This window comes from Drosophila mojavensis, unplaced genomic scaffold (assembly GCF_018153725.1).
Source record: "Drosophila mojavensis isolate 15081-1352.22 unplaced genomic scaffold, ASM1815372v1 contig_36, whole genome shotgun sequence".
NCBI classification, from domain to species: Eukaryota; Metazoa; Arthropoda; class Insecta; order Diptera; family Drosophilidae; genus Drosophila; species Drosophila mojavensis.
In genome coordinates this window covers 15,551,096-15,578,930 of record NW_025318858.1, presented here as the reverse complement: position 1 = coordinate 15,578,930, position 27,835 = coordinate 15,551,096, and the positions used below count along the sequence as shown (strand labels likewise).

Below are 27,835 nucleotides of genomic sequence, written 5' to 3'. Positions count from 1 at the left end.
ATTTTTACAAAGAAGGAAAGAATGCGATTTGGCTTGTATATACATCTTTGACTCAGGAGTAACTGATGATCAATCAATACTTGAATTTGCTAGCTGTTTATTTATATTTAGGATATGTAATCGTGATCTTATATATTACAATTTATACATTTTTCTTATTATATTATTATTATTATTATAAATGTATTTGTATAATTTTCTTAAATTGGTGGGCTTATTTAATTTAAAATACTACATCGGACAGCCGCTATAGAAGCTGATTATTAAAACAAGAAGTATTTGATATTATATCATTTATTTGTCAAATTATTAATAAATATTAATTAATAAATAATGAATTTTTTAACGTAAAAATTGATAAGAAATACATAATAAATTTATTACATACTATATTACATTACATACATACTTATTTTCAATTTTGGATATATTTTTCAGTATATATAAAAATATATAATAATTGTAGAATTATTTTTCTTCCAATTTTTAAATTAAATAAGTAATAGATAATAATAATACATTTATAGTATGTCACGTCTATTGAGTTAATCTATTAGCAGGTAGTTACACCCCCGTTGCCTGATTATGCGCCTCAACAAGCCTCACGCCCAACGACTTAATTGTTTTACGCCTGTGTTTAAGAAGCCAGAACAGATACAGACACAGTTGCAATTGCAGTCGCAGTTGTAGACGAAGCAGAGGCCGACGCCAAAGCAGCTGCTCCAGCTGGTCAGCGTGTATCAGTTTACTCTCTGGCTGCACCGGTTCCACATGCTTCGTCGTGCTTGCTCACGATCAGTTCGCGAGCATCATGCGACGAGTGAAGACGTGAGAGCGTGAAGATCGTTGCGGACCGCGAATTCCCGAGTGCAAAACAATCAGTGAGCAGTTGGCAAACGTGGGTTCCACTTTGTTTACATCTTTTAACTTTATATTTAGTGGAAATCGATAATGATATGAGGCTTAGGTGAACAAATTAAATATGTGTGTGTCTTATAAATGTAAAAAAAAATTTGATTTGCCAGAATAAATGCAAAACAAAAAAATACAAAAAAAAATGTATAAAATTATAGAAGAGTCAAATGTGTGCTTTAAATTAAATATTTATAAATTACATGGAGTTAAGTGAAGAATATATTTGAAACAAAGTGCAAATCCCAAGACCTTATCAAGGTACACATAGATATCAAACACAATAATGTTCAGGCATGTGGAGAAGCATGATAAATCGGACAGTAAATAGATCAAGTTAAGCTTTATCAAATGTTTATCTTTTGTGAATCGGGTTGCCTTAAACTCCCCCCTGCCGATGCGGCGAAACTTGTTGCTATTGTCGCTATCAGCAACATGTTGCCCGCAGCATGTTTCGGGTTCAGCAAACAACAACAACACAAAAAACTCCCACGGCGCCTGGGGCGGGCACGGAAGGCATCTTTAATGCAGATAGATCCAGTTACATTCCTGATTTATATTTTAACATGTTCTACAAAAATTACTGCTTGTGTTAGCTGAATATTTATGTTGGCCAAGAATTGCGTTGTTAATTGGTTATCAATGGGAAACTCGGCAAAAACAAGATAATGAATTTACTGAAATAAATTATGTGTATTTAATAATCTAGTATAGGGTATAAATATTTAAAATGTTATGGACAAATTTGAAAGCATTTGCTTGCGTTCCGTTTGTAGATGAGTTTACTAGAATATTAATTTTGTTGTTGTATTGTTCAATAATTAATAAATACTAAATAATATAAGTTTAAAAAATTGTCGTCAACTACTTCACATAAAATTTAATCAGATAGTGAAAGCAGTAGTAGTAAAATCGAAAGCAAAATTAAGATTAGAGTACAAAATGTTTTTCTCATTGAAAACATAAATCTACCAATTATTAAAAAAAAAAAATTATAATTTGTGTCGAGCTTGAAATTTTGAGAATTTGAAATTTATTTGCCTTTTTTTGGCACTGATTTATTTTCTTCTTAATTTTAAAATAATATTTTAAATAAAATATACATTTTAAAAAATATTTTGAGAAGTTTATAAAATTTATAATTTATTTATTTGCCTCTTTTTGGCGCTGTTTTTTTTTTCTTTTTAATTATAAAATAATTTTTTAAATATAAATATACCTTTTTTTTTTTTTTATATTTAGAGAAGTTTTTAAACAAATTTATTTATTTGCCTCTCTTTGGCACTGTTTTATTTTTTTTTTAAATAAATAATAATATTTTAAATAATATACCAATTTTAAAAAATATTGCCAATTACTCAAAAACGTTTAAGTGTTTAGATTAGCCAATGTGAAAGTACAAATTAGGTAGGTATTACTGTATATATCTAAGTGAAATTTACAAAGCGGCAGCTGAGTTTTAGCCATATTATAGGTAATTAAAAGTCACGAGCTCATGATGAACACTAAACATCTTATTGTGATCCACTCTAGAGCATTCTTGAAACCTTTCCGAGTGAAAGAGACTCTCACAATGGCCATGTCGTGTTATTATCTAGTCAAAACAATCTGATTTGCAGTATCGAATCGGTTAACCCCATTCCCAACATTGTTTATTGTAATTGTGTGTTTGGCCATATCGAATACATCAATGTCAGCCATTGGCACAGACGACACTTTACAGCTGTCAGCTGTGCCTTGCTCTGTGGCTGTGTTCTTTGTTGTTGTTGTTGTTGTTGCGGTTTGTTGTATCTCTTTCCATATTTAATTCAGTTTCAGCCAAAAGAAATGTTGCAAATTGTATGCATAGGTTGGCTTTCGCATGGTACGAGTCAAAGTTTCGTTTCACATCCGTTTGGCTCGGCATATTTGATTAGCAGCAACAATTCACTTTCTTCTACTGCACTTCTTTTTTATGTTTTGCCTGTAGATTTGTCCAATGTTTGTTTTTGCAGACAATGCGATGTGTGTTTGTTTGTTTATTTGCTTGTGTATATATTACGTTCCACTTGGCTGGCAGAGTCCAGAGTCCGCCTGCCAGCCCAGGTTTTTCATCATCATCGTAGTTAGTCGCCGTTGTCATCCGTTTACTGTATCATAAACATTTATGCCAATTTTTTTTCATTCCATTCGCGCACTCGCGAAACCTGTTCCCTGTGATTTCTTGAGGTATGTATTTGCCTGGCACGACATTTGTTCCTGCGCTTCCAACGTGCCCCCAAATGATGCTGATGCTGACGCTGACGCTGACACTGACTATGACGCTCTGCCTCTGCCCGCTGTCGTCTGTCTTCGCTTTTGCCCTCAACCTCGCCCTCGCCCTTGTCTCTGTCTCTGCTGCTGCCTTCTCCTTGGACTATGTTGACGTCGGCAGCGCCATCGACTCACTTCATGTCGTCACGCGATCTTCAATCCGTTCATTAATTCAGTCGGCATACGGTTACTCGCTTGGGTAGGCGTAGAAGTAGCTGGAAGTGTTAATTAGTTGTTACTGTCTCCCTTCAAGTATGCGCACACTCACACACACACACACATACACATGGGCAGGCATTTAAGGCTTATATGCGAAACTCTGACAATTACTGACAATTGTGGGTGTATATCACTTATGAGTATATGTTTCCTACGGTACTTAAGTCCAACATGGAATTAGTCGTGTTTTCCTTTCTTTTCTTTTTTCAGTTAACGATAAGAGCCAACAGGTGTTGCGTCACAGATATTCTAATTTGATTATCTGCTGATTGCTGGGCCTCGCTGCACTCTCTGCCCATTTCCATAATTGTTTAAATTGAGCCAAGCTCTGGGGCTTAGCAAACTGTCGTGGGTCGTGTGTCGAGTCGGGATATCGACATTGAAAAATTCCATTTGTTATTCTGTAACTGCGAATCGGCGGTGGCTGCTGCGACTGCGATTCCTGCTGCTGCTGCTGCGGCTGCCTGACAGCGAAGACAAGATAAAAATTAGTGGTAGGTGCATCCCAAGGCTTTCAAATAAATTCCTGCGTGCAATTTCGGCCCTGGCTGTCCCGTCTGTCCGACTGCCTGACTGGATGTGATCGTGAATGGGTATGAGAATGGGAATGGCTATGGGTACTGGGTATGGGTATGGGTATGGGTATGGGAATGGGTATGTGAATGCTCAGAGCCCGACTTGGAAATCAAAATCGGCCTTTGCCGAAAAGATGCGCAGGTGATGCGCTCAGCCCGAGGGCATATCAGGTCTGTGGATACAAACTTCACTTGCTGCCTTGCCTGCCTTGCCTGCCTTTCTTGCTCTCTGTCTCTTTCAACTGTTGTGGGAGTGTAACTTACACACACATACAGAATCACACAAGCACTCCATATACAGAAATATTTATTTTGTAAGGTATATAGTACTTATGACATGGAGCATTGGTTAGTCGAGGGTGCCGAGTGCGTTAAGATGTCCCTTTGGCAGGTTCAACCAATGCTGCTCTGCTGAAAGCGTTTGTTTAGACTTCTTGTTGGTCACGACATTTCCAATTTGGCGCGAATCGTTTTTATACTCGCCCACAAAATGGAATGGGGAATATTGGTTTGGTAAACTTCGTTGACCTGTCTGTATGCCAGCAAAGGATTTAACTAGAGTTAATACTTATCCATTTATACTAACATCTAATCGAAAGTTTTAGGGCTACATAGTGGGCATAAATATACTATATCTATATGTAATATATGTATATCTTTATTCTCTATATTTGACGAAATATAGAAGTAAATATCAATCATATAATGAATAAATTATCTCAATTTATTTATTTTTATTATTTTGTAAAAATATTGACTATATTCATTGATTGATATTTCTGATTATAAAAATATTTTGCAAACAATTATTTCTTTCTTTATAACTGAATCCACAAAGCTAAAAGTTTATTCTTAGTACTACTATTGAAACTATTGAAATCGTTTTCTATTTCGGTAACCGAAATTTTTGAACCGGATTTTTTAATGGGTTCAGCTGTAGATTAGCTAATCTCTCATTCATCCCTCTGCTCAAGTTCATCTAGAACAATGTTCCCATATGCTTTCAATAATGTGTATGACCAGTGAAAAATTTTACTACTGCTTCTCGACCCTGGCAGTATGATTAGGAGCTTCAATTCTTTTCCGACATGTCTTAGAAAAATGTATGAAAGTCATACTAAATACTAATTAATTACTGATAAATTTTTAAACATATAAACAAATTTATTTTACTCTAGTAAAAGTTTTTATTGAAGAGATTTAACTATTTCGATCTTTAAAAATGTCAAATCCAGTATATCTATAAATCATTAGGCTTATCCACATCCTAGGATAGATATTCTTCAATATATCAAGCTCTATTTGAGCTGTGAACGAGTATTAGACAGTCAGTTGGGCTCGTCTGCAAAGTTCCTCTCAACTTGTTCTCCGTGCATGGCCATATTCCAGGGATCACAGGCAAGGTCCATATGTGAGAAGGTGTTGATTGATTAGTATAAACAATCTGCAATAATCTTGCTCCTTTTTAAGGAAGTGCATTTTGATTAATAGTGCTTGGCCAGGCAGGCCTTGGTGCGCAATCGATCATGGAAATTAACTGGTTGGTACGCTCAGCGGGCTAAGGTCAAATTCCTGCTCACCATTCGGTATATTGACTCCTGCTGCTGCTCACTGCGAATTGTAAGTCGTCGATTGTGAATTGTGTAATTCATAAAGCGGAGCCTGCGAGCGGCGACAACTGGAATCGGTTTGACATGCATCTAATTGTTTGAGGCCTTTTACTGCTAACTGATTCAGTGCGAACGTAAATGGCATTGACAAGTTTTTGCTGCAGCTCGGTTCGCCTTAGCGAGGCCTTGCTGCACGTGTTGGCATTCGAGTGCATCCGAACGACGGAGGCTGGCTCTATCAACAGAACGCATCACTACGCATCTTATGGCATCGCATCACATCGCATCGCATTGCCATCATCATATTACATAACATGGACACGAGCAGAAATTTAACGCAACTCTAATTTCAGGTCTGCCTCGACTCGATGCCAAATGCTTCTCAGCTGTCAGCCTTGTTGGGCTAATGCAATCAAAGTGCGATTAAAAGTCTTTACACGCTTTCCCTCTTCTATCTTTGCTGGCGTACATATTTCCGCCTCGAGCGACTCGAGACTCCCACATAAATATCTTCACAGCTCCATTTCCGTTTACATTTGCCATCCTCATTTCCTTTGACTACCATATTAGATATATATTGTATATATTTGTATATACATATATATTTAATGCAACACCTTGAAGAACCAGCCGAAAGCTTCGGCTTCGGGTGGGAATTCTTTCGTCTTTTGGATGTCTAAGAAAAGAAATTTGATCATAAATTACATTTCTGGGACTCAGATTCTTTGGCTTTCTTAAATGTAAATATACAAGAAAATATAAATTTCACTGAATACATAATATATACATATTGAAAACAAATTTTGAATTTTTTGAAAATTATTCATTTAGATATAAAATTAAGTTAGGCATTAAAGGAATGAAAGACAATTAGATGTATTTTAATATTTACAAGCCCGCATCTTAAATCTATTATTTACATTATAGAAGATATTTCTCTGAATGGTCGGATTAAGTCGCAGTCTGCTTAGTCTGACTATTCAAAGTAATATGTCATCAAATTTAACATTGGCATTAAACCCTACATCTATGCTAGTCGGAAGTGCAAGATTAGGATATACTGCATGGCCCAGCTCCAGATTTGACTAACCTTAACACACATTCATGCCTGAGTAGGCATAAAAAGCCCATAAAATAAGCTTGCAATGCAAAGAGTAAGGTTTTAGGGCAGAGTTTCATTGAGTTTGAATGCAGCGCCTGTCGAGTCGATTCTCGAAAATATTTCTCAATGTCTATCTGTGGCCTGGGGGCATTCTGGGCCGACTGGAGAAGTGAGCAACTAAGGAAATAGCCTGACTCCAGCTCCAGCTCCAGCTCAGGCTCCGGCTCTGGCAAAACAACCACCTATTAATCAAAATCTCTTGATCTGCACAAATGTGTTGTACACTGAGAGAAAAGACGCGTAGTCGAAGGCCTCACTACGACGGCCAGCTTTAATTGGGTCATCGGGCATTTTGACAAGTGTGGCGTTGGCGGCAGCCCACCATGATGGACGATGCTGGAGCTTGGTATCGATGGTCAGGCCAGGTCGGGGCAGAAGATATCAGCCGAGGCCAGTTGTTGTTCTATTAGACATGTGTGTGCCTGGCCTGGCGTTGGACTGGCGTTGGCCTGGCCTGGACTACGTCCAAATCGCGGTAAATCACAAAAGCCAGGCACGAACTGTGGCAACACGACTCTCAAGAGATGCCAGTCGTACGATGGCTGTCCGAGAGATACAGATGGAGAGAGAGGGGGAGAATTGCTGCGCCCTTGGCTCTTTATTAAATTAAGTTAAATCATGTAATTTCCATGTAGCAAGTCAAAAGGGCAATGAATCGCCATCGCCCAAGACTGCGAGCACTCGCCCAATCGTAGATAATAATGGGGCATGCTCAGCTCTTTGCTCCTTGCTCTCTGCTCTCGGCTCGCGGGTCTCTGCTCTATGCTGTACCCTATGATCAGCGATCGGCAGTGATTTGTTCTTCTTGGGAAAGGGTTTCCTTTGGCCTTGTGCCTTGAAATTGATTGCAAATGTTTGCCCAATCCACACTAAATACTTAAGAATTTCGATGCCTCGTCTGGTAATAAATTTCTATGCATCTAAGCCGCAGCGCTGATTTGTTTCATGCCAACGCTTGGCACAAATGCAAATTAGTTGCACGGGGTCCACATTGTCTCAGCGGCGGCCACTCAGGAGCGGACCTAAGCGACCTATAACAGCATTCGCGTCTTTCGCTCTACTCGACGAGCTAAATCTTTGATCGCCCTCGTAGTTAGAATAAATAACTTCAGTTAAGATGCATTGGCATTCGCCACATTCGCCTCGGCATGCCACACGGCTGTCCCTGCCGGACATATTGAGATACATTTCCTCAGGTATCCCATGCTCCATGGCGGCCACAACGACTCCAACTCCAACTCCAACTCCAACTGCGACTGCATATTTATGAGATTTATTTTAGTTTATGCGATTTCGCTACCTGATTCTAACCATGTTCAAAGCACAGAAGGAAGGCCTCCGCTGCTCCTGCCGAAGGTCTGCGCTCATCGATTGCTGTTCTTCTCGTCGAACTGTCTCTAATAAATGCTCCTCGCTGTAGGTTATCATATTTATGGGCTAACTTATCTATTTATATTTGTCTATTTACATAATTCTTAGATCCTAGTAAATGATATCAATTTGGCCAATTCTCATTAACTGATTTGCTGACACGGACTGTTTATATGCACGCCGAGCTTTGTGAGAGGAGGACATTCTCTTTGCATGCGGTTAAAATGACATAATAAAATATTACTGATCAGGATCAATAGTCGAGGAGATATCGCCTTGAGGGTCTGTCCGACCATCTGTCTGAATTTTAAGATTCAAGTTTTTAGGCTGAAAGTTCTTATAGGCACACAGTGAGGCAGTTATAGAGTGTATGTGTACAGTGAGAGAGAGAGAGAGAGACAGAGAGAGAGAGAGAAAGATGAAATTTTTGGATGTCAGCTAAGCAGTTAGATGGGAATATAATGGCCCAATGATTCTGATGATTATTTTCATCAATTTTATAGTTGCTCTTAATTCATATTTCATAATTCATAATTAAAGAGCTTCAAAATTGAATGAGAATGAGAATTTCTCTTCATCCAGTTGCGCTATCACATGAAGTAAATTATAGAAATGCAAATATTAGCTCAGTCTCTGATGTGCTTAATTAATTATTTATTTATATTGCAATGCGAAAATATGAATTGCTTAAGTCGGCTGACTTGAAAGCGGCTTAGGCCTAGAAGGTGTCAGTTGAGCAGAACTCAAGGCTGGAGCTACTTGGCCATATTGGGTAATCGCCATAATAAACGGGAAAAAATGTGGAAGTGACTCAGATATCAGCGAAGTGAAGCAACTGAAGCTTTCTACGACTACTCAAACGGAGCCGCCCGCTGGGCTGACACTGAGAAATGCCTGCGCCGGCGGCAATGGCTCGTGGTCTGGCAGGCCGCGGCCACATGGCCGTGGCATCCACACTTGCAGCATTTTTATGACAATCATTTAAGTTAATTGCGGAAAGCAAAAGTCGAGGTGGGCCGAGAGACCACACGAAGTTCGGTTCGGTTTGGCAAAGTGTGGCATAAATATTGTGTCTCATTTCGGCTGGCAACTCATCTATCTGGCACGGCATGCAGCCAGACTTCTTAGAGATAGAGTGCGAGAGAGTGAGACACAGAGAGAGAGAGAGAGATAGGGATAGAGCGAGAGAGTGAAGCGTGTTGCTGCTTTGCCGTCACACGCAGTAAAAGGCATTAGCGTCCGTGTCTGTCACCTTCGTCATGGTCACGCTAATCGAGGTAATCGCATGCGCCAATAAACTGACAGGTTTATGGGCGATGCAGACGCGGAAGCTGCTTGGCCAACTTGCGACTTGCAATTGGCCAGAACTGTGTTGCCCACCACTGGCACCACTTGGCACTGTGTGTGCTGTACGCTTGATTTAAAAGCAATTAAAATGCGAATTGATGCTGCGATTGATTACGCATCCAACTCATTTGTTGCAGATATCTTCGGTTAATGGGTCACGCAAGATGTTGATGCTATGTTGCTGCCGGACCAGACGTACGCCGACTACGTGCACCGACATCTGACCAGGTCGGACTTAAAGGGCTCCAGCCATGACAACAACAACAGCAACAACAGCAATAGCAACAGCAGCAACAGCTACGATCGCACCGCCGACTTCTTTGAGAACATACCCGACTTTGTGGGCGCCTCTCTGCCGGCCTTTCTCTTCCATCAGAGTTCCCAGAGCTATCAGCAGCCGGCGAGCAGTGAGCAGCATGACACGCCAGAGACTCTGCGCACCTCGACACCCAGCGGACCTGCCAGGGAGCCCAGCGAGCCGAGCGAGCCGTCAAGCAAGAGCGAGAACGGCGACGATGTGCTGCGACTGTGCGAGGATTTTCTCTGCCGGCATCGCATGCGTCCCGATTTCTTCTGCCAGTACCAGAAGGCACTCAGGTGGGTCCACAGGTCCACAGGTCCACAGCTTCCTCAAATCTTCGCCTCACTCCAACTTCAACACTTTGCAGCTCAACAACACCCTCACCGAAGCAAAGCAAAGCCTTGCCAGACCTGAACAAGCCAGAGCTAAGCGCGTCCAAGGAACTGGAATCCTCGGTGCTATCAGCCGTTAAAGCCAAACACGATGTGGTTGAGCGCTTCACCAAGTTCTCAGCTATTTATACACTTCCGGTGGCCAGACGCAAGAAGAAATCCAATAACACGACAGGAAACATAACTGGTAAGCAAATACATAAAGGTTTGCTTATAATAAATATATGATTTATAGTTTCTGTTAGTCTTTGATGAGTGATAAAAGTAGAATCGAAATGTAAGAGCTGAACTATGTTGCCTCATGTATGCCTATTGGAATACCTTTCCATATTGGTCATTTCCACCCGCATATAAGAAAAATTTAAAGAATTATAGCCGTAAATTCTGAAAAACATCAATACTATATTTTATATGATTTATGAAGATAGATTTATTTCAATAATATTATATGACATAATAGATAATATGTTGAAGTATTACAAAAAATAAAATAATAATACTAATTATAATAATTGCTAGACAAAACTATTATGGACAATATATGTAATACGGTTGAGCATAATAATTTTCCTTTATGAGTAATTATGTATATACATGTATAAATATTTATAATTATAATTTATAATTATTTAATTTAACTACTTAATAAATCTGAGTCTCGCTGAATTCAAATTGCATACGTCTAAAGAATTGAAGCGAATTGACTATTATATGAGGCTGTGGTGCAGCGAAAAGAAATATGCTATTAGGGTTACCATACCTGCTGCAAGTAGTTGCCGGTTCATGTCTATGTTGCAGCAAATGGGTTGATGTCTAGGATTAGCAAATACTAAGATTTTATATTTATGTACTTATACAAATGATTTGGCATATCTTAAATGTATTTACTGGTAAAACAGAAAAAATATAAATATTAAAAAAAAAAAAATAATAAACAAAAATCAATTTCCAATAATTTACATTTACATTTGATATGTGCTCAGTCTATCTTTAACCTCTATAACCACAAGGAAAATTCTGGACTGAAGACCTAAAAACAGTTGAATTCAATTTGACAAAGGGGCTATCTTCAATTCGAATTAAACCAGTTTGGAATATGCTGGCGAAAATTGATATTTGCATGTTTAGAAAATCGTGTTCGACTGTTAAAAATGTGGCATGAATTAGCATGCAGCTGTGCAGCTCGAGACAATGATTTGCAAACTGCAATGGAAATGGATGTGAGAATTGTGAAATGCAGCATAAGCAAAACAATAATAGAGGCCAAAACACACGCAAACACACATACACACAAAAAAACCAAACCAAAAACAATAAGCAATCAACACTAATTAACACGCGACCAGTAAACGAGACAGCTAAGCCAGATTCATAGTCAGAGCCAGAGCCAGAGCGAGGCGAGAGACCCATAGTTCAAATACTTGACCCCATATTTGAGCGACTGCACAGACAGAGTAATTGAAACTGAGGACTAAAAAAGAGACCTCGGGCCTTTTACCTGTTTGAAAAATTTACCTGCGCCAGCGCACGCGAGAGCCGCTCAGAGCGCAAACGAGCGCGTCTCGATCACAATTTCTACATCCAGCGTCTGGGAGCGTCGGGTTTTTAGCGTTCAGTCTGCGCCTTGGTCTGACAGCGAGCGAATGAGAGTCGCGGCAGTTCGAGCGGAAGCTGTGAATGTGGCTAGCTATAAGAAGTTCAAGTGAAATATATATAAGCAACACGACAAAACAAATCACAGCCAAGGCAATAAATGTGCTAAAGTTTAATCTAAACATCTAAAAGTTATGCGAAGTCTATGTACTACACATATATATAAATATAAATCTGCTCAACAAGTGTGTGTGTGTGTACCTTTAAGGTATCTAAGCATCTACATCGAGTTCCCAGTCTGCGCTGCTGCTGCGAGTTGAAATTGGTGGTAACTCGTTTTTCAAAAAGAAAAGAAGAAAAAAAAAATCAAACAACAAAAATGTCTGCAAACGCGCGCGACTGAGCCACTGAAATAATAATAAGAAGCATAAGAAAGAAATATATATATGTGTATGTATATATAACATAATAATACGTAGAGTGTAAAAGCAAAAGCAAAAGCAACAGCAGCACACAATTGCACAACTCCGAAAAGTATCTGGCAGATACTTTCAGTGATTTGGCTGCTGCCCTTCTGCATTCTTTTCTCGCGTTTGTTGTTGATTTTTTGTTGGTGTTGTTTCACTTGCTGCTCTGAGCCAAAAAGCCAAAGCAGCTGCATACGTCCCATACGTGCGGTTCGGTATCGTTGCCCAGGCCCAGTTTGTATGCCACACACATACACATCCACAGAGACACATATACATATATATATATAGAGAGAGAGACATACACACATACTGACAACCTGGTCAACCTGGACAATGTTTGCCTTCTGTAAGCGTCTGTGCGGAAAACCTGTTCGATCGGGCGTGTTTTGTGCTGTGTATCTGTATACGAATTTATTCAAATAAGAAATATCATCGCCGGTGCCCGCTTCTCGCTCGCTTTTCGTCCTTTTCGTCGCCAAAAAAATAAAAATAAAATAATAATAATAATAAAAAAAATAAATAAAACAGAAAGGAAAAATATCGGATTTGAAGTCGAAACTCGTTTTTCGGCGACTGCAGTTGAAATTAGCTAGTTTCGTTCTCCGCTGCGGCCACACAAATGTGCATCTACGATGGCCACATTGGGCCTGTCAAAAGTGTTCATACTGGATAAATACTTTACGGAGTTGCAAAAGTTTTGGGAGACCGAGAAGAAGCTGCAGGGTGAGTGCCACAGTGCCACACGGCCATACGATCACACTCCTCGGCCATTTCCAGTTTGTTGCCTAAGTCTTTCGCTTCACTGTGACCAATATTCATATGGCCCCCCATTGTTTAAAAAAAAAAAAAAAAAACAAAGCACATTAACTGCTTGTTGGGAAACTCATTTATCGAGCATTATTAAAGAGCTTTGAACTTTAATAACTGTTTGCCCTTCTAAAAAGAAAAGTTTTGCATGAAATTCACTTGGAAAGTTAATTGTTAAAGGGTCTTACAGAAAGATATTGGGATAATGATTCATATATAAAACATAAATATACTCCGAAATCTAAACATTGTTAAATTTATATGGGTAAATATTATAGGCTTGAGTGCCTATAGACATTTAGGTACAGATGAACTAGAGTACATATTTACATGCATATTTGCGCGCATTAATGTGCATATACCTCTACATAAATTTAGGTACGATTACAAGCATATACGGACATTCATTTAGGTACATGCACCTACCTCAAAGTAATTCCGATGATTTATTTACATACATATCTGTTGTCATTAATGTACATTAAGCTCAAGCTTGTATCTATGTAGATGCCCATATATATGTACATACATCAAGCATATATTTATAATTGTATATACCATATTGGGTATGCACCACATATGTACCTATTTGATACGTAGGTACATCTAGCATCCGTCTGCCCGTCCTATATGGGTCCCTTGTTAGTGGCTCGCAGCTGTATAACTAGAGAGCGGCTTAGCTGTATTTGTATAATTGTTTAAAAGTATGTGTAGAGGTGTGTATAGCTGTTGGAACATGTCTGCGACTCAAGTCGGTTCGGAGTTTGGGTGTATAGGTGTGTGTGTGTGTGTATGCCGTACGACTTGCAACATATGCCCAGCGCCCGCCGTGTCGCAGCCTCCCCGCTCGCCCATGGCTGACCAGTTTTGGTCGCAGGCGATGCCGCCAACACATCCGTTGAGATCTTTAAATGTGGCCGTCGTCTCTGGGTCCAGTCGGGTTTGTTTTTTATTGTCTGCTCTTTGGTTGGCAAAGTCTATGCGCGCTGATTTCAGCTTCCAAGAAAATTTCGCGACTGCAAGCGAGTCAGACTACAGCTCGTGTGGCAGGCAAAGAATAAGTTCAAAATGAACAGGAGGCAAGAAGAGGAGGGCATTTGTATAATGTGTGATGAGTTTATTTTGTATACATATAACTATACAAACTTTTTTTATGTAGCCTTACTTAAAAAAAAAAAAAAATATATATATATATATATATATATATATATATATATATATATATATATATATAATAAGTATATATCTAACATCTAAAATGCATTAGGGGTTAAAAATATAGTACATAATTTATATAAATATTTATAAATCATTTTATTTACATATGCTTGAAGCAGCAGTTGTATGTTTATTATTTAAGGATAGAGTGAGACAGATATATGTATGTTCATAAACCAATTATAATATAATTTGAATATATAATATAATTTGAAAAGCCAAAAAAGAAGTATAAACTTGCACGATTCTGTAAGTCTGAATTTATATTAATGCTCAATGAGCGGGGCTCATATAATAAATTTAATGCTTATCAGAAATATATATATGTAAAATAAAAGCCAAATTTAAAGTGTCCATATTAAACTGTATGAATAGAGTGTGTGACTGGCTGATTATATTTCGTATCCTCTGCTAATATAATTAATTAATTTTAATTTTTTTAAATTTAATTTTAATAGCTACATAGTATAAAAATCACAATAAAAATCTTAAGCCTATTTCTACAATTAGTCACAAGAAAATGTTATTGAACATTTTCATTTACCTCAGCTTCTTGTAGGCAGCTTAAAAAACAACAGAGAAACTGGTTTCTATCATCAAAGATATCGGGTTTTGACGTCGTTTGGCTCTGGGCACGATTGAAAATAACTTTTGTAATTCTTTTTGTGGTTAATTAAAGAGAAAATTCCAATTAGATTAAAGTTTTTAGCTACGTTTCTTTAGGTTTATGATGGATCGCATACCAATGTGTATATAGACCAAGACTCTACACACCATGTACTGGGTATCTGTTCTTCGTCTACTACTGTTTATAGCATATGCTGTGGTATTATTATAATATTAACACTAATTTCCATTGAAGAATATCTCGTTCTTCATTTTTTGTCATCAATTATAAGCAGGGTATCAACTAGTCGTCCCCCATTGCCCCAGCGTATTTACTCTTATTTTATTTAAGAGTATCTCGTATGGTTTTTTATGTCATCATTTTCGAAAGTTCGCTTCAAGCTATCTATAATAATCAAATTTCAGCTCATTGAGATTTTATTCCCTTTGTTTCAGTTAGTTGTGGTCTCTATCTTCTCCTTCATCTCCTTCTTCTTCTTCTTGGCACCTGTCGCCAGATTTCTGTCTCTGTTTCATCTTAGCGCTCGTTCTGCGCTGTCGACCGATTTGCGAGCGAAATTAGTTCATTAACATTTCAAAGATATTCTTAATTTCAACTTGTGTTTCTCAGCTCGTGAATATTTAAATATTCCAACGGTTAAAGTAAGACAAAGTTTTGTCCACATTAAAAAGAAATTAATTATAGATATTAGCAATGGAAGACGAAGTGGGTGTGTCTTAGAAATAAATTATACAAGTATATGTCGAAATTTCTTATGTTCGTTTTATAATTATATAGAAGAAATTGATTGGGAAATAAGCGAAAGCGTGTAGACAAATGTATCCAAAAGGTAGAAAGATAATTCCAAATAAGATATAATTTCATTAACAACAAAAAATTGCATGAAGAAAAAAGAAACAAATTCGTTTTCATTCATGTCATTCACAGAAAAATTGTTATTCATTTTTTTTTTTATTTAATAAATATGAAATCACAATTTTTTAAGCTAAGCGGAACGTTTATAATTATGTATATGAAAAATCAAGTTGGAACTGCGTAATTTAAATGCCTAATAAGCCTAGAGGGATTGGCTGCGCCGTTGATTAACTTATGAGTAAATATTACATGAAGCATAGCACGAGGACGACTTAACATAATCTATGCTAAATTAGAAATTCATTAGACTGTGACGCCAATCGAATGTCAGCAAAGGCAAATTAAGTATATTTAATCATTGAAGAGATAATCAAAATATAAGTGGACTCAATTTTATTTAAATTAAGTCAAGAAATTCTTGACCAAATAAGCAAATCTGGGCTCTCAACATTCACATATGGGTTAATCGCTTTATGACTGATATAGTTCAGCCTATGAAATTTTTAGCAGTTTGCTTTTGAGACCCATTGACTCTAATGACTCTATATCAATTTATAAATATGTCTTTATATATACACTCCTATACACTCCGAGAATGATATGAATATATGATTATATGTGTTACTGCTTATCATAGTGTTTCTGTAATCGTTTCCCGATAAATCATATCTATGATTTGAATTGCTTTTGGGATTACTTGATTTTCTTCCGATTCATAAGGTAAAAGATTTCCTTTTCTTAATGTGTTTAGGATATTTTGAATTTAATTACAAAATTAATATGAATTTTTAATTATAAAATTAATTAATACAAACAAATTAAATTCAAATAAAATAATTATTATTATATAATATATAAATTTTATATATTATAATTAATATAATAAATAATTATAAAATTGCGCTCAAATATTTGCATCATTATCCCAGGATTATTTTTGATGAACTTATAAAAACAAGTAAGAAAGCTCTAGTCGAGACTGCTCGACTACGAGATCCCCTGAACCCTTGGAGCAATAGATATTTCAATACTTTTTCGCGACTTTCAGCTTACACAAGAAACACGCACACACACACACACACACGCACGTACGCACACACAGGTAAACATACACACACACGCATATAGACACACATACACACACACACACGCATACAGACACAAACGCATACACACACACACATACACATACAAGCAACCACGCATAAACACGCATGGGCTGCAGTGTGCGCTTACTATGAGAACTTAATTGTTTAATAACTTTTTTTATGGACGTACGATCTTCATGAAACTTTTAGATTATGATTATAACATGAATATGCATGTACTTGCCAAAGCACAAGTCTCTAGTATTTGAAATACGCTTTTTACAAAAGTGAGGGTGAGGGGGTGAATTTAGAGGTGGGGGGTAAATTTTAACAAAAACCGAAATTGTATAAATTGCATATAAGCATACATTAAAAATTTGGAGACTCTAGCAATAAAGGTGTAGAAGATATAATTTTATGACTGGGTTTCGATAAGGTTTTTTATCGATAAAAAAAGATCGGGATGAGTTATCGATTTTTAATGATAAACTTGATATGCGCGCTGTAATTACGGACATTTTAAAAAAAATTTGAAGTCTCTAGCTCTTATATCTTCTGAAATCGACGCGTTCATACATACGGACAGACGGACAGACGGACAGACGGACAGACAGACGGACAGGGCCAAATCAACTCAGCTCGTCACCCTGATCAAGAATATATATACTTTGTGGGGTCTGCCACGCCTCCTTCTCCCTGTTACATACATTTCAACAAAACCATTATACCCTGATTTCCCATTGAAAATGGGTTCAGGGTATAAAAATCACCTAGCCAAAAATCAATTTGATTGATGTTGCTTCTCTTTCAGATGCGTCATCCTCCAATGAGGCTGTGCACCTGCAGCAGCGGCTCAAGAGTCTGAGCACTGAGCTGCTGGTGATGCGCAATCGGCTGCATGTGGAGAGTCAGGGACATGGCCGGGCCAATGATGTGCAGCATCACAGCATTGGGGCGGGTGCTGGAGTTTCTCTGGGCGGAGGCGGGGCAAAGGCAGCCAACTACGACCTGAACGCGTCCAGTCCGAATTTGAATCTGGGCAGTGGTGGGCTCTCGTCCAGTGCACTGCAGCAGCATGCCAACGGAAATGGCCAGCATACCCTACCGAAGGTGAGCTCGGAGATCTCTATATTTATGCTTTCCCACATAGGCAATCTGGGTAATTGTGATTGTTAATTTCCTTTGCAGCAGCATGCGTACAATTACAGTCAGACGCTGCCAAGCAATTCGGGCTCGAACGCTGTCATCTCGGCTCGGAACACATCCATACCGCATCCGCTGCCGCATCAGCTGAGCGAGAAGTCCGCTGTGGGTCATCACAAGGGCAACGGTGCGGGCTTGGGTGCCACGTCCACGTTGCCGCCCGTCCCCTTGCCACACAGCCTCAATGCCCGATCCAACACACTGCCCATGCGCAGCTCCAATGCCAATTCTCTGGCTGCCTCGTCGGCTCTGCAGGCGAACGGCCAGCAGCTCGATCAGTCAGCCAAGCACGTGAATCCTTGCCAGAGCGTGAAGACGTTGCCCTTCGGCTTTGGTCAGCAGTCGCAGGGGAGTCGCCAGCCCAAGGACATGCAGGATCTGATTCACCTGGCTGGCCCACTCACCGAGCACGCCGTCATGCACACCCTGCAGGCGCGCTTCAACGAGCAGCGCTACTTCGTAAGTGTTATTCAGCCCACTTTGATGCAGAGCTGTCATCAGCTCCTCTCATTTCCTCCCAACACCTAGCCTAACACCAAACCAGTTTAACTATCATCAGATTCACTTTTAGCCCAGTTCAATTATGGCCAGCAGTCAAACTCCATCCGCCTCTCCAACAATTATCTTAATAGTCGGTCTCCAAATTGAATGTCCGCTCTGCACTGGCCCCAGATTAACTGTTAATTTCGACAATTATATGCCGTCGATGGCACCGACAACAGTTAGAAATCAAGTGATTGACAACTGATTAGAGTAACTCCAGAGGCTATTATCAATTTGATATCACGTCTTATCTGCAGTTAACTGGACTATTAGTTAATTACTGAACTGTTCTTATGTTTTATCGATTTATTTTAAATTTATTCGAAAATTGAATTTTAGTTAACGTTAGCTTCTATTCAAGGAATTAGACCTGAACAGTCTCTATCACTATCAGGGATTTCCATTTCGCCTAACTTTGATACCTAAAAAAAAAAAACACTTAAATTTTCTACCTTTACGCCTTATTAGTTTATTCATTTTACTCTCACATATTTCCTTCATCATTTGCCAGACAAATGTGGGCTCAATTCTGCTCTCGATCAATCCCTACCTGGACGTGGGCAATCCGCTGACACTCACATCGACACGCGACCTGCCACTGGCGCCACAGCTGCAGAAGATTGTGCAGGAGGCGGTCCGTCAGCAGAGTGAAACGGGATATCCGCAGGCCATCATCCTTTCGGGCACTAGCGGTGCCGGGAAGACGGCTAACGCCATGCTCATGCTGCGACAGCTCTTTGCAATAGCCGGTGGAGGTCAGGAGACGGATGCGTTTAAGCATTTGGCCGCCGCCTTTACAGTATTACGCTCGCTTGGATCGGCCAAGACAACGACCAACTCGGAGTCCAGTCGCATCGGCCAGTTCATCGAGGTGCAGGTGACGGATGGCGCACTTTACCGCACCAAGATCCACTGCTATTTTCTGGACCAGACACGCGTCATTCGGCCGCTGCCCAAGGAGAAGAACTATCACATTTTCTACCAGCTACTGGCCGGCCTCAACAGAGAGGAGCGCCAGAAGCTGCACCTGGAAGGCTATTCGCCGGCAAATCTGCGCTATCTCCGTGGCGATGTCGCCCAGAACGAGCAAGAGGATGCGGCACGTTTCCAGGCCTGGAAGACCTGCCTTGGCATATTGGGCATACCGTTTCTGGATGTGGTTCGTGTCCTCGCTGCTGTGCTACTGCTGGGCAACGTGCAGTTTGTCGATGGAGGGGTAAGTTAATTTCAAGTACTTTTAACGGTTAAATGACTCTATTTCGAGGATAACTATTTATATTTATATTTATATATATATATTATCATTAGCCAAAAATAAGCTAAAAGTTTGTTAAATAGAAATATCGTATACTTGATTTTGTTTAATATTTGTAAATAGATGGCGTGTGATGCGACTTAACAGCCGTTGTATTGCGCCATCTATTGTTCATTTTAAATTAGTAGCGCTGCCAGTATGAGTAAAAGCGCCACCTAGCTATTAAATCACTGAAACTTCATGTGTGAATACTTATTTGATAGTAATTCAGTTACCTTACGATGCTAAGATAGCGCTTGTAGTAGAGTATTGCTCTGCTAAGCAAGCATGTTGTGAGTTCTTCTCCCGCTTGCGTTAATAAAATCTCTTTCAAACTACTAACTTTTAAATTTCTTGCGCTGATGTGACTTAAGGGTAATTTACGTCTGAATTACGTTGTGTACGAAACTTTATAAATTACTGAGCAAGAAATTATATTTTGATCAAAAAATATATTATTATATATATTAATTATAATTTTATGTTATTTATTTAAGAAATATACAATTATTTTATATAAAAATTTAATTTTTACTATTTGTTTATATTATTTATTTAAGCAACGTTTTTTTGTTTATTTTTCATGCAGGGTCTCGAGGTAGATGTGAAGGGCGAAACGGAACTCAATTCGGTGGCCAGCCTCCTGGGCGTGCCACCTGCGGCGCTGTTTCGCGGTCTGACCACACGCACGCACAATGTGCGTGGGCAGTTGGTGAAGTCGGTCTGCGGCGACGGCGATGCCAACATGACGCGCGACTGCCTGGCCAAGGCGCTCTATTGCCGGCTGGTGGCCACGATAGTGCGACGAGCGAACAGCCTGAAGCGCCTAGGCTCCACGCTGGGAACGTTGAGCTCGGACTCGAATGAGTCGGTGCACAACCAGGCGGACGCAGCATCCCAGCACGCATCGACCATTGGCGGCGGCAATGCGGGCTCCAAGTCGATGGCCGCGCTGAACAATGCAGTGCGTCATGCAACGGATGGATTCATCGGTATATTGGACATGTTTGGCTTCGAGGAGCCAACGCCGCATGCACAGCTGGAGCATTTGTGCATCAATTTGTGTGCAGAGACGATGCAGCATTTCTATAACACGCACATCTTCAAGTCATCCGTGGAGTCCTGCCGGGACGAGGGCATCGTGTGCGAGACCGAGGTCGACTATGTGGACAATGTGCCGTGCATCGATCTGATCTCCTCGCTGCGCACTGGGCTGCTGAGCCTGCTGGACATGGAGTGCTCGGTGCGGGGCACAGCCGAGAGCTACGTGACCAAGCTGAAGGTGCAGCATCGCTGCTCGACACGCCTGGAGACACGCACCGCACTGGAGCCTGACGATCCGCGACTCTTTGCCATCCGCCACTTCGCAGGACGCGTCGAATATGACACCACCGATTTCCTGGACACCAATCGAGACGTTGTGCCGGACGATCTTGTCGCCGTCTTCTACAAGCACAGCTGCAACTTTGGCTTCGCCACGCATCTCTTTGGCTCCGAGCTGAAGGCGCTCTATGCCCAGCAGCAGGCACCGCGCGGCCTCAGCTTCCGCATCTCACCCACCTCGCACTCGGATCTGCTCAACGGCGATGAGCCCGTCTCGACGCTCACGCAGGACTTCCACACACGCCTGGACAATCTGCTGCGCACTCTGGTCCATGCTCGTCCGCACTTCGTGCGCTGCATCCGGAGCAACATGTTCGAGCAGCCGGGCAGGTTTGATCGCGCGACGGTGGTGCGCCAGATCCGCTCGCTGCAGGTCTTGGAGACGGTCAATCTGATGGCCTCCGGATTTCCGCATCGAATGCGTTTCAAGCAGTTCAATGCGCGCTATCGCATGCTCGCGCCCTTCCGGCTGCTCCGCCGCACCGAGGACAAGGCTCTGGAGGATTGCCAGCTAATACTGCAATATGCCATGGGCATGGAGCAGCTGCCCGTGCAGGACGGTTCGGTAACGCTGGCCTGGGCGCCGGGCAAGCGCCATGTGTTCATCAGCGAGGGCATACGCCAGCATCTGGAGCATTTGCGCACAGAGATTCGCCACAGGAGTGCCACGCGCATGCAGGCCACGTGGCGTGGCTATTGGTGGCGCAAGAAGATGGGCAGCACTCTGAAGCAATCCTGCCGTCCAGACACCGGCCTAATCGCTGCCCTGCCCGCCATCGCCAGCACCTGCGCCAAGCTCGTCAATGCCCACAATCCCAATGGCAAAGCCACCTCGGCAGCTATGGCCGCTCTAGCGGCGGTGACCAATGCAGCTCCCAGCACGGGTACGTGGCTTTCAATGGATTATCTCTATATCACTTCTAATGCGCCTTCCTCTCTCTCTCTCTCTCTCTCTCTCTGTCTGCAGTGCCACGTCTCTCTGCAAAGTCCACAAATCAAGCTTCGTGCCTGGGCATCGGCGGCACTGTGACCCGTCCGCGACCTCAGCCCATTGCCGGCACCCCACCTCCAGATCCGCACGAGAAGTGTGACCAGAAGATTATCCAGCAAACATGTAGCCTGTTCGGATTGGATTTGGTAAGTGATGAAGTTGAGACAGTCTGCGAGGGGGAATTGTTAAGGGGAAGAATGAGAGAGTGAAGAAAAATGCTGAGGTGAGAGGGAGTGCCAAGCCTTGATCTCTGTATGAATGCAGTCCACACTTGGTTATTCCCTAATGGTTGCCAAAAAAAAAAACACAAATTTTATTTAGATTATGTACATAAAAAAAAAAATGATACCATATAAAAATCCTTAAAGGAAGTAAATTCTAGAGTAAAATGAAATAGTTTCAATTTAATTTAATTGAATAGATAAACACTTACAGAGAGAAGACAATATTTGCTTAAGCAAATGGAGTGTACAAAAATAAAATGATTTAAATTTCATTTAGTTTCATAGAGAAAGATAAAGAGTTTAAAAGAGGCAAGCAGAGAGAAGATATTTTGAGCCCCAACAAAATCCAATTCCATTTGGCATCGCATTCATTTGCTTCTGTTATATACGAAGCACTTCTCACGCAGATAAATTTACTATTATTTCATTTTCTTTATTACATGCAAACTATCACACTTGGTTTGGGATTATGGCGCTGTGCAGGAACGCCCCCCACCCGTTCCACTGTCACGGGCTTACACAATCACGGCCAATTCAAAGAAGCTGGGCTATCCGCAAAGCCGCATCATGAAAATGAATTTTCCAGAGGACGCACTGGCTAATCCGGCTCCTGCTCTATCGCCGACGGCCTCCACTGAGCTGCAGCAGTTGAAAAAGGGCGACACCGTCACCGTGGTGGGCGCCTCCAGCGCTCGAGGTCACCTGATTGTCGAGCACAAGGGTCAAACCTATCATGTGCCGTTTCAGTATATGGAGCTAGCGTCTGGCAGCACTGCTCCCAGCAATGCCAACCTGACCATGCAATCCGCTTTGATGTCAGCTGGACCGACTAACGGGGTGAAGATATGATAAGTTAACACTGGCCAGCGAAATTCTATAAGTGAATTAGATTAAACTTTTCTGAATTGGAATCTGAATCTAGAATAATATTCTTAGATTCCAGGGTATCTCTATATTCTGTAAGCTTGAACATTGAATGATTTATTTATTTTTTTCTGAATATTCCAAGATTCGAGGGTATCTCTGTCACATACACTTTTTGAAATATTCTTTATGCTGTAATATTTAAAGCTATTTTGATTTTGTTTTATTTTTCTAAAAAAAATCCAGGGTATGTCTATCACTCAAAGTTTACCTCGAATAAGATATTAGAATATTTTTAATACACTAAATTTTCGAGACATTCATTCACTCTTAAAAGCTTATTCTACTTCTTGATTAATAAATCTTGTTGGCCTATGTAATTTATCCCATCTAGGTGCGAGTCCAACTATCAGCATCAAAGACTGTAAATAATTGACAATAGCATTAGTATGTATCATATAAGAAAACTCATTGTTTTTCTCCTAGTATTTTCTAGACTATGTAATTAGTGTTAAGCTGATGTTCATTAGTATTATTCGATGCATATTACGATAGGTTGTAGCTTCCAGTGCCAATCAAGAGAGTTCTTCCAATAACTTTATTAAGATCAAATTACACACATTCCTCTATAATAATTTTATAAGCCACCTAGCATTAGTCGCTTCTGAAGCCTCACATACCACAATGTTAAATTTAAACTCTGCGGTTCTTTATTGTTACTCAAATACATGTCCATATATATTATATATATCCAATACATATAGTGGAATATAATTATTAATAAGTGCATTTCCAACACATACACATGCATACATTTAGGTACATATACTGTGTGCTCCATTTAGTATATACCATCTATATTAAGTATACATTATTCATAAGGTATATCACCATAATAAAATGGATATTGTGGTCGGTTGTGTTGTCTCGCAAATAAAGTTCTTTTTTTTAAGCAATTATGTTTGGTTAAATTAAAATTGGAGTTGAATGGATCATATTGAATAAGACCGCACATATTTTCTTTGTGATCCGAACGATCGTTGAGCATATTTGCCACTCTGCCCGTAGTTAGTGAAAAGAAGATATTCCTTTTAAAGAGATTATTTATGTCCGTCCAGTACTCGTTTTGTAGATTGATTAGATGTCCGTCGATCTGACGACACTTTTCTGCAGCTCCAAACCAATTTTGAGTCTCCTGATTTTCGAAATAATAGTATTTCTCACCGACTTTTTCAAAAGGTTCCGGGATTTTCTCATGGAAATATACCATGCTCAATAAGCTCTCTTGTATTTGTGCCTGAAAATGTATGGTTAGTTATGGAATAAAAATAATTTTCTTCGGACTTGGATATTACACAAGCCCAATAATATTAGAGCAAAACTTGAAAATATAAAAGCGATTCGCTGCGTCATTTTATTGCTCAAATGTCGCTTGTGCCGCTTGGAAAGAAACTGATTAAATATTCAGTTGCTTTTTGGAATTTATAGAGGCTGTTGCTGCTTTTAGTCAGAGAACTCAAGAAATCAAAAGTACGAGAGAGCAGAGAACAGATATTGTTAAAAAAAAATACATTTCAACAAATTATCAATGGGCTCAGAGTATAAGTGTTAACTGTGTTTAAACATATCATCTGAAATAACTTTATCAATATCAATTAATTCTTGTGATTAAATTTGCTTTAACACTTATACCTTCCCCTGTCCCCTTCGCCATGCAAATGGAGTAATTGATTTGTGGCAATAATGCCAGGGGGAGTACAAACAAATTACCAGGTCGGGCAGTCCAATATCTACTTCACCTAATGGCCTTATCTGCATTACACACACATGTTGCTATAAGTACTGTGCATCAATTTCGAGTGGGACTCGACTGTAAGCATATTCAATTGTATTTGTAGATAAATCTTCCATGTATTTACTGCGCTGCTGTTGAGCTTTTGTTATTCCCACGTGGAACATTTGTTGCCGGTCTGAATTAGGCAAATGCGACTACAAGAGTTGGACTATGGGTAGTCCTCTATTATTTGCAAGAGCATATATACTCCTCTCTTATTCACAATGCACAATAAAGCAATAACAGTTTAGAGACTTTGCCAATTGAAGCGAAGAGGGGTTGCCTAAAAGCATAAACAAGAAATCTGTAAACAACTAATTTAAGAGAAATCTTAAAGAAATCTCTTATTAATGTATTACAACATATAAACATACAGCATGTAAACATAGCTAATATTTAATTTTATAATAATATCTATTAGCAATAAGTAAGGCTGCAACAACTAAAAAAAACCCTGATTTGCTTATTTCAATATACTTTAATATGTCAGTTTTCTCTTTTGGGAGAAGAGGATTTAGTTTAGAGTTGAGTGCCAGAGTACGTGCGCGCATCAGTATTCATCATGAGCCATCTGAGGTAAGCAAAGTATTATTTAATTATATTTTCGTGAATTCAAAAATATTATTTATCACTTCAGAGTATAACGCTGCTTCAGCTACTAGTTTCCAATAACAGCATTCTCCTCGACCGCATGTTATGTAGCATCATATAAATACAGCAAATGTGTTATAACAATTGTATATAATTATAAAAAATATACAATAGATTTAATTCAGCAAGAACTGACAAATAATAAATAAAATAATTTTGATCAATAATCAAACTGATTTTTTATTTACCGTGGTTTCTTTGTTGGCAATAAATGTTCAAAATCCAACCGCCAATAGATGCACAATACATCATATTGTAGCATAACTTAGGGAGCAACGGTAAGACGTGAAGAGAAATCCCAGCAAGCATTTGGAAGACTGTTTTAACAGAAATCGTCTTTATGAGTCTTTTTTGAGTCCCCTTGACGATTAAAAAACGACTAATCTCCTGGGCGATTGAAAGAAGACTCATAAATGACCCTTCCATAGTCTCAAAGTATGATTGCTTTCAAATACAAAAACGAAATGCAAAGCAATCGCCAAATGAGCATGCAGGTGATTAAAATATTATCATTGCTTGGTTTTGCTTTGTTACTATGCACTCATATTCTGCTCGCTTGGCTGATCGAAAAGCGATTCTTATTTAAGCTTATATCTAAGTTAAACGGTACTTTTTCTTAAGCACAAGCCGAAATGTGCAAATTTTGTCATTCGAGCGTGAATGTGCAAATGAAGTGCAAGTGCGAAGTGCATACAAATAAATTATATCAATTATATCAAACATCTAATATCGAGAGTTGGAGGAGATGGGCCCACACAATTTGTTAGAGCTGCGATCAGAAAAGTTTTTTCGGACAAGGTAGCTTCCGAATACAGCTGGAAGGGGACAAAAATTAAACCATCAGCAGAAAGGTGTTACATTATAGCCGTAATAAAAAGTATGTATTATTTTGGAAAATATTTATATTTTTTATTAATTAATATTTTCCCTTTTAGATATTGCTAATGAAAAATTTACATGCACGGATAAGGATTTAAATACGGTGCTACAAAAGCATTTTGTCCATGCCAATGACAGGCTGGCAAAGCGTAGGCGCTTAGAATAATATAAAACATACTTTCTATTTCTGTTACTATTTTTGTTATTTTTTGTTTTGAATTTCTATATTTTGTTTTGTATCAATTTACTTTTTTTTTGCTGTTATTTTTTAAGAAAATATATATATATATATTAAATGAAATTTATATCAAGAAACAAATTCTTTTCATTGCAAATTATTGAAAATTTCAATCGAATATGAGTCAAAAAATGATTAAATTATGACTCGTGGAAGACTCTTTTATGATTAAAAGATGATTCGTGGAAGACACTTTTATGATTAAAAGATGACTCGTGGAAGACTCTTTTATGATTAAAAACAAGAGTCATAAGCGACTCATGAAGAAGAGCCGCGGGTAGGGTACCATTTTCTCCCGACAGAACAGTCTTTTATGATCAGAAAATGAGCGCACATATGACTGTTTTCAATCATCGCGCGAGTCTTTTAAGACTAACTTATGCTCTGTTAAACGCAAAAATGCTTGCTGGGATGTTAGTTAAGATAATCTGTTCCGTTGCTGTTAGATAATAGTTCGTAAACAGTTCACTGTACTGTTCCACCCTATGGATCAGTTCTATGCGCCTGTTACTTCGCCAAAATGCCTGTTTAAGTGCCCGAAGTTCCAAGCGAACAGAAATGCGTAGTAGAGTGGAAAATGTTACCTAACAGAGCATTAACAGGATCATATTGATACAGTGTTATTTAACATGATTCTCTTAATTAACATGATTATGATAAAATACTGTACACTAACAGTGCTGGTAACAGCGTACTTTTACTGCGCTGTTAACTAAGAGAGATGAGTGGTAGCTGAACAACTCTCACGATAACTAGCGTTTCTCTCATCCTACTTGTTATTTCTGTTCACCTGATACTTCAGCAGCCTCCAAAGCCGACACATGAGGCTACAGCTGACGGTCGAACAGTCGGACATAGCTAAATCAACTCAGCTTGTTGTCCTGATCTGGA

At 39.5% G+C, this 27,835-nt stretch overlaps 1 protein-coding gene across 3 annotated transcripts; it reads left to right on the top strand.

Moving 5' to 3' along the window:
• Positions 1-786: 786 nt before the first annotated feature.
• LOC6576931 (myosin-1) lies at positions 787-24,298 on the top strand. Of its 3 annotated transcripts, none has more exons than XM_032729061.2 (9): positions 787-898; positions 9,626-10,085; positions 10,157-10,368; positions 17,652-17,950; positions 18,032-18,502; positions 19,098-19,802; positions 20,470-22,147; positions 22,231-22,400; positions 22,962-24,298. In XM_032729061.2, the coding sequence occupies exons 2-9, from the start codon at positions 9,664-9,666 to the stop codon at positions 23,325-23,327; spliced, it is 4,323 nt and encodes a 1,440-aa protein (XP_032584952.1). In that variant the 5' UTR covers positions 787-898; positions 9,626-9,663; the 3' UTR covers positions 23,328-24,298. The 3 variants fall into 3 exon arrangements, with proteins under 3 accessions (XP_032584952.1, XP_002002911.2, XP_032584953.1); XM_002002875.4 differs by having other exon boundaries at positions 788-898; positions 18,029-18,502; XM_032729062.2 differs by lacking the exons at positions 787-898; positions 9,626-10,085; positions 10,157-10,368 and adding an exon at positions 12,212-12,967 and having other exon boundaries at positions 18,029-18,502.
• The last annotated feature ends 3,537 nt before the right edge of the window (positions 24,299-27,835 follow it).

Bases quoted from the DNA above. Each gene is read 5' to 3' on its own strand.
- LOC6576931 (XM_002002875.4), top strand. From the start codon at position 9,664: ATGTTGCTGCCGGACCAGACGTACGCCGACTACGTGCACCGACATCTG. The intron at 10,086-10,156 runs GTGGGTCCACAG...AACACTTTGCAG, and splicing joins CAGTACCAGAAGGCACTCAG to CTCAACAACACCCTCACCGA. The intron at 22,148-22,230 runs GTACGTGGCTTT...CTCTGTCTGCAG, and splicing joins CAATGCAGCTCCCAGCACGG to TGCCACGTCTCTCTGCAAAG.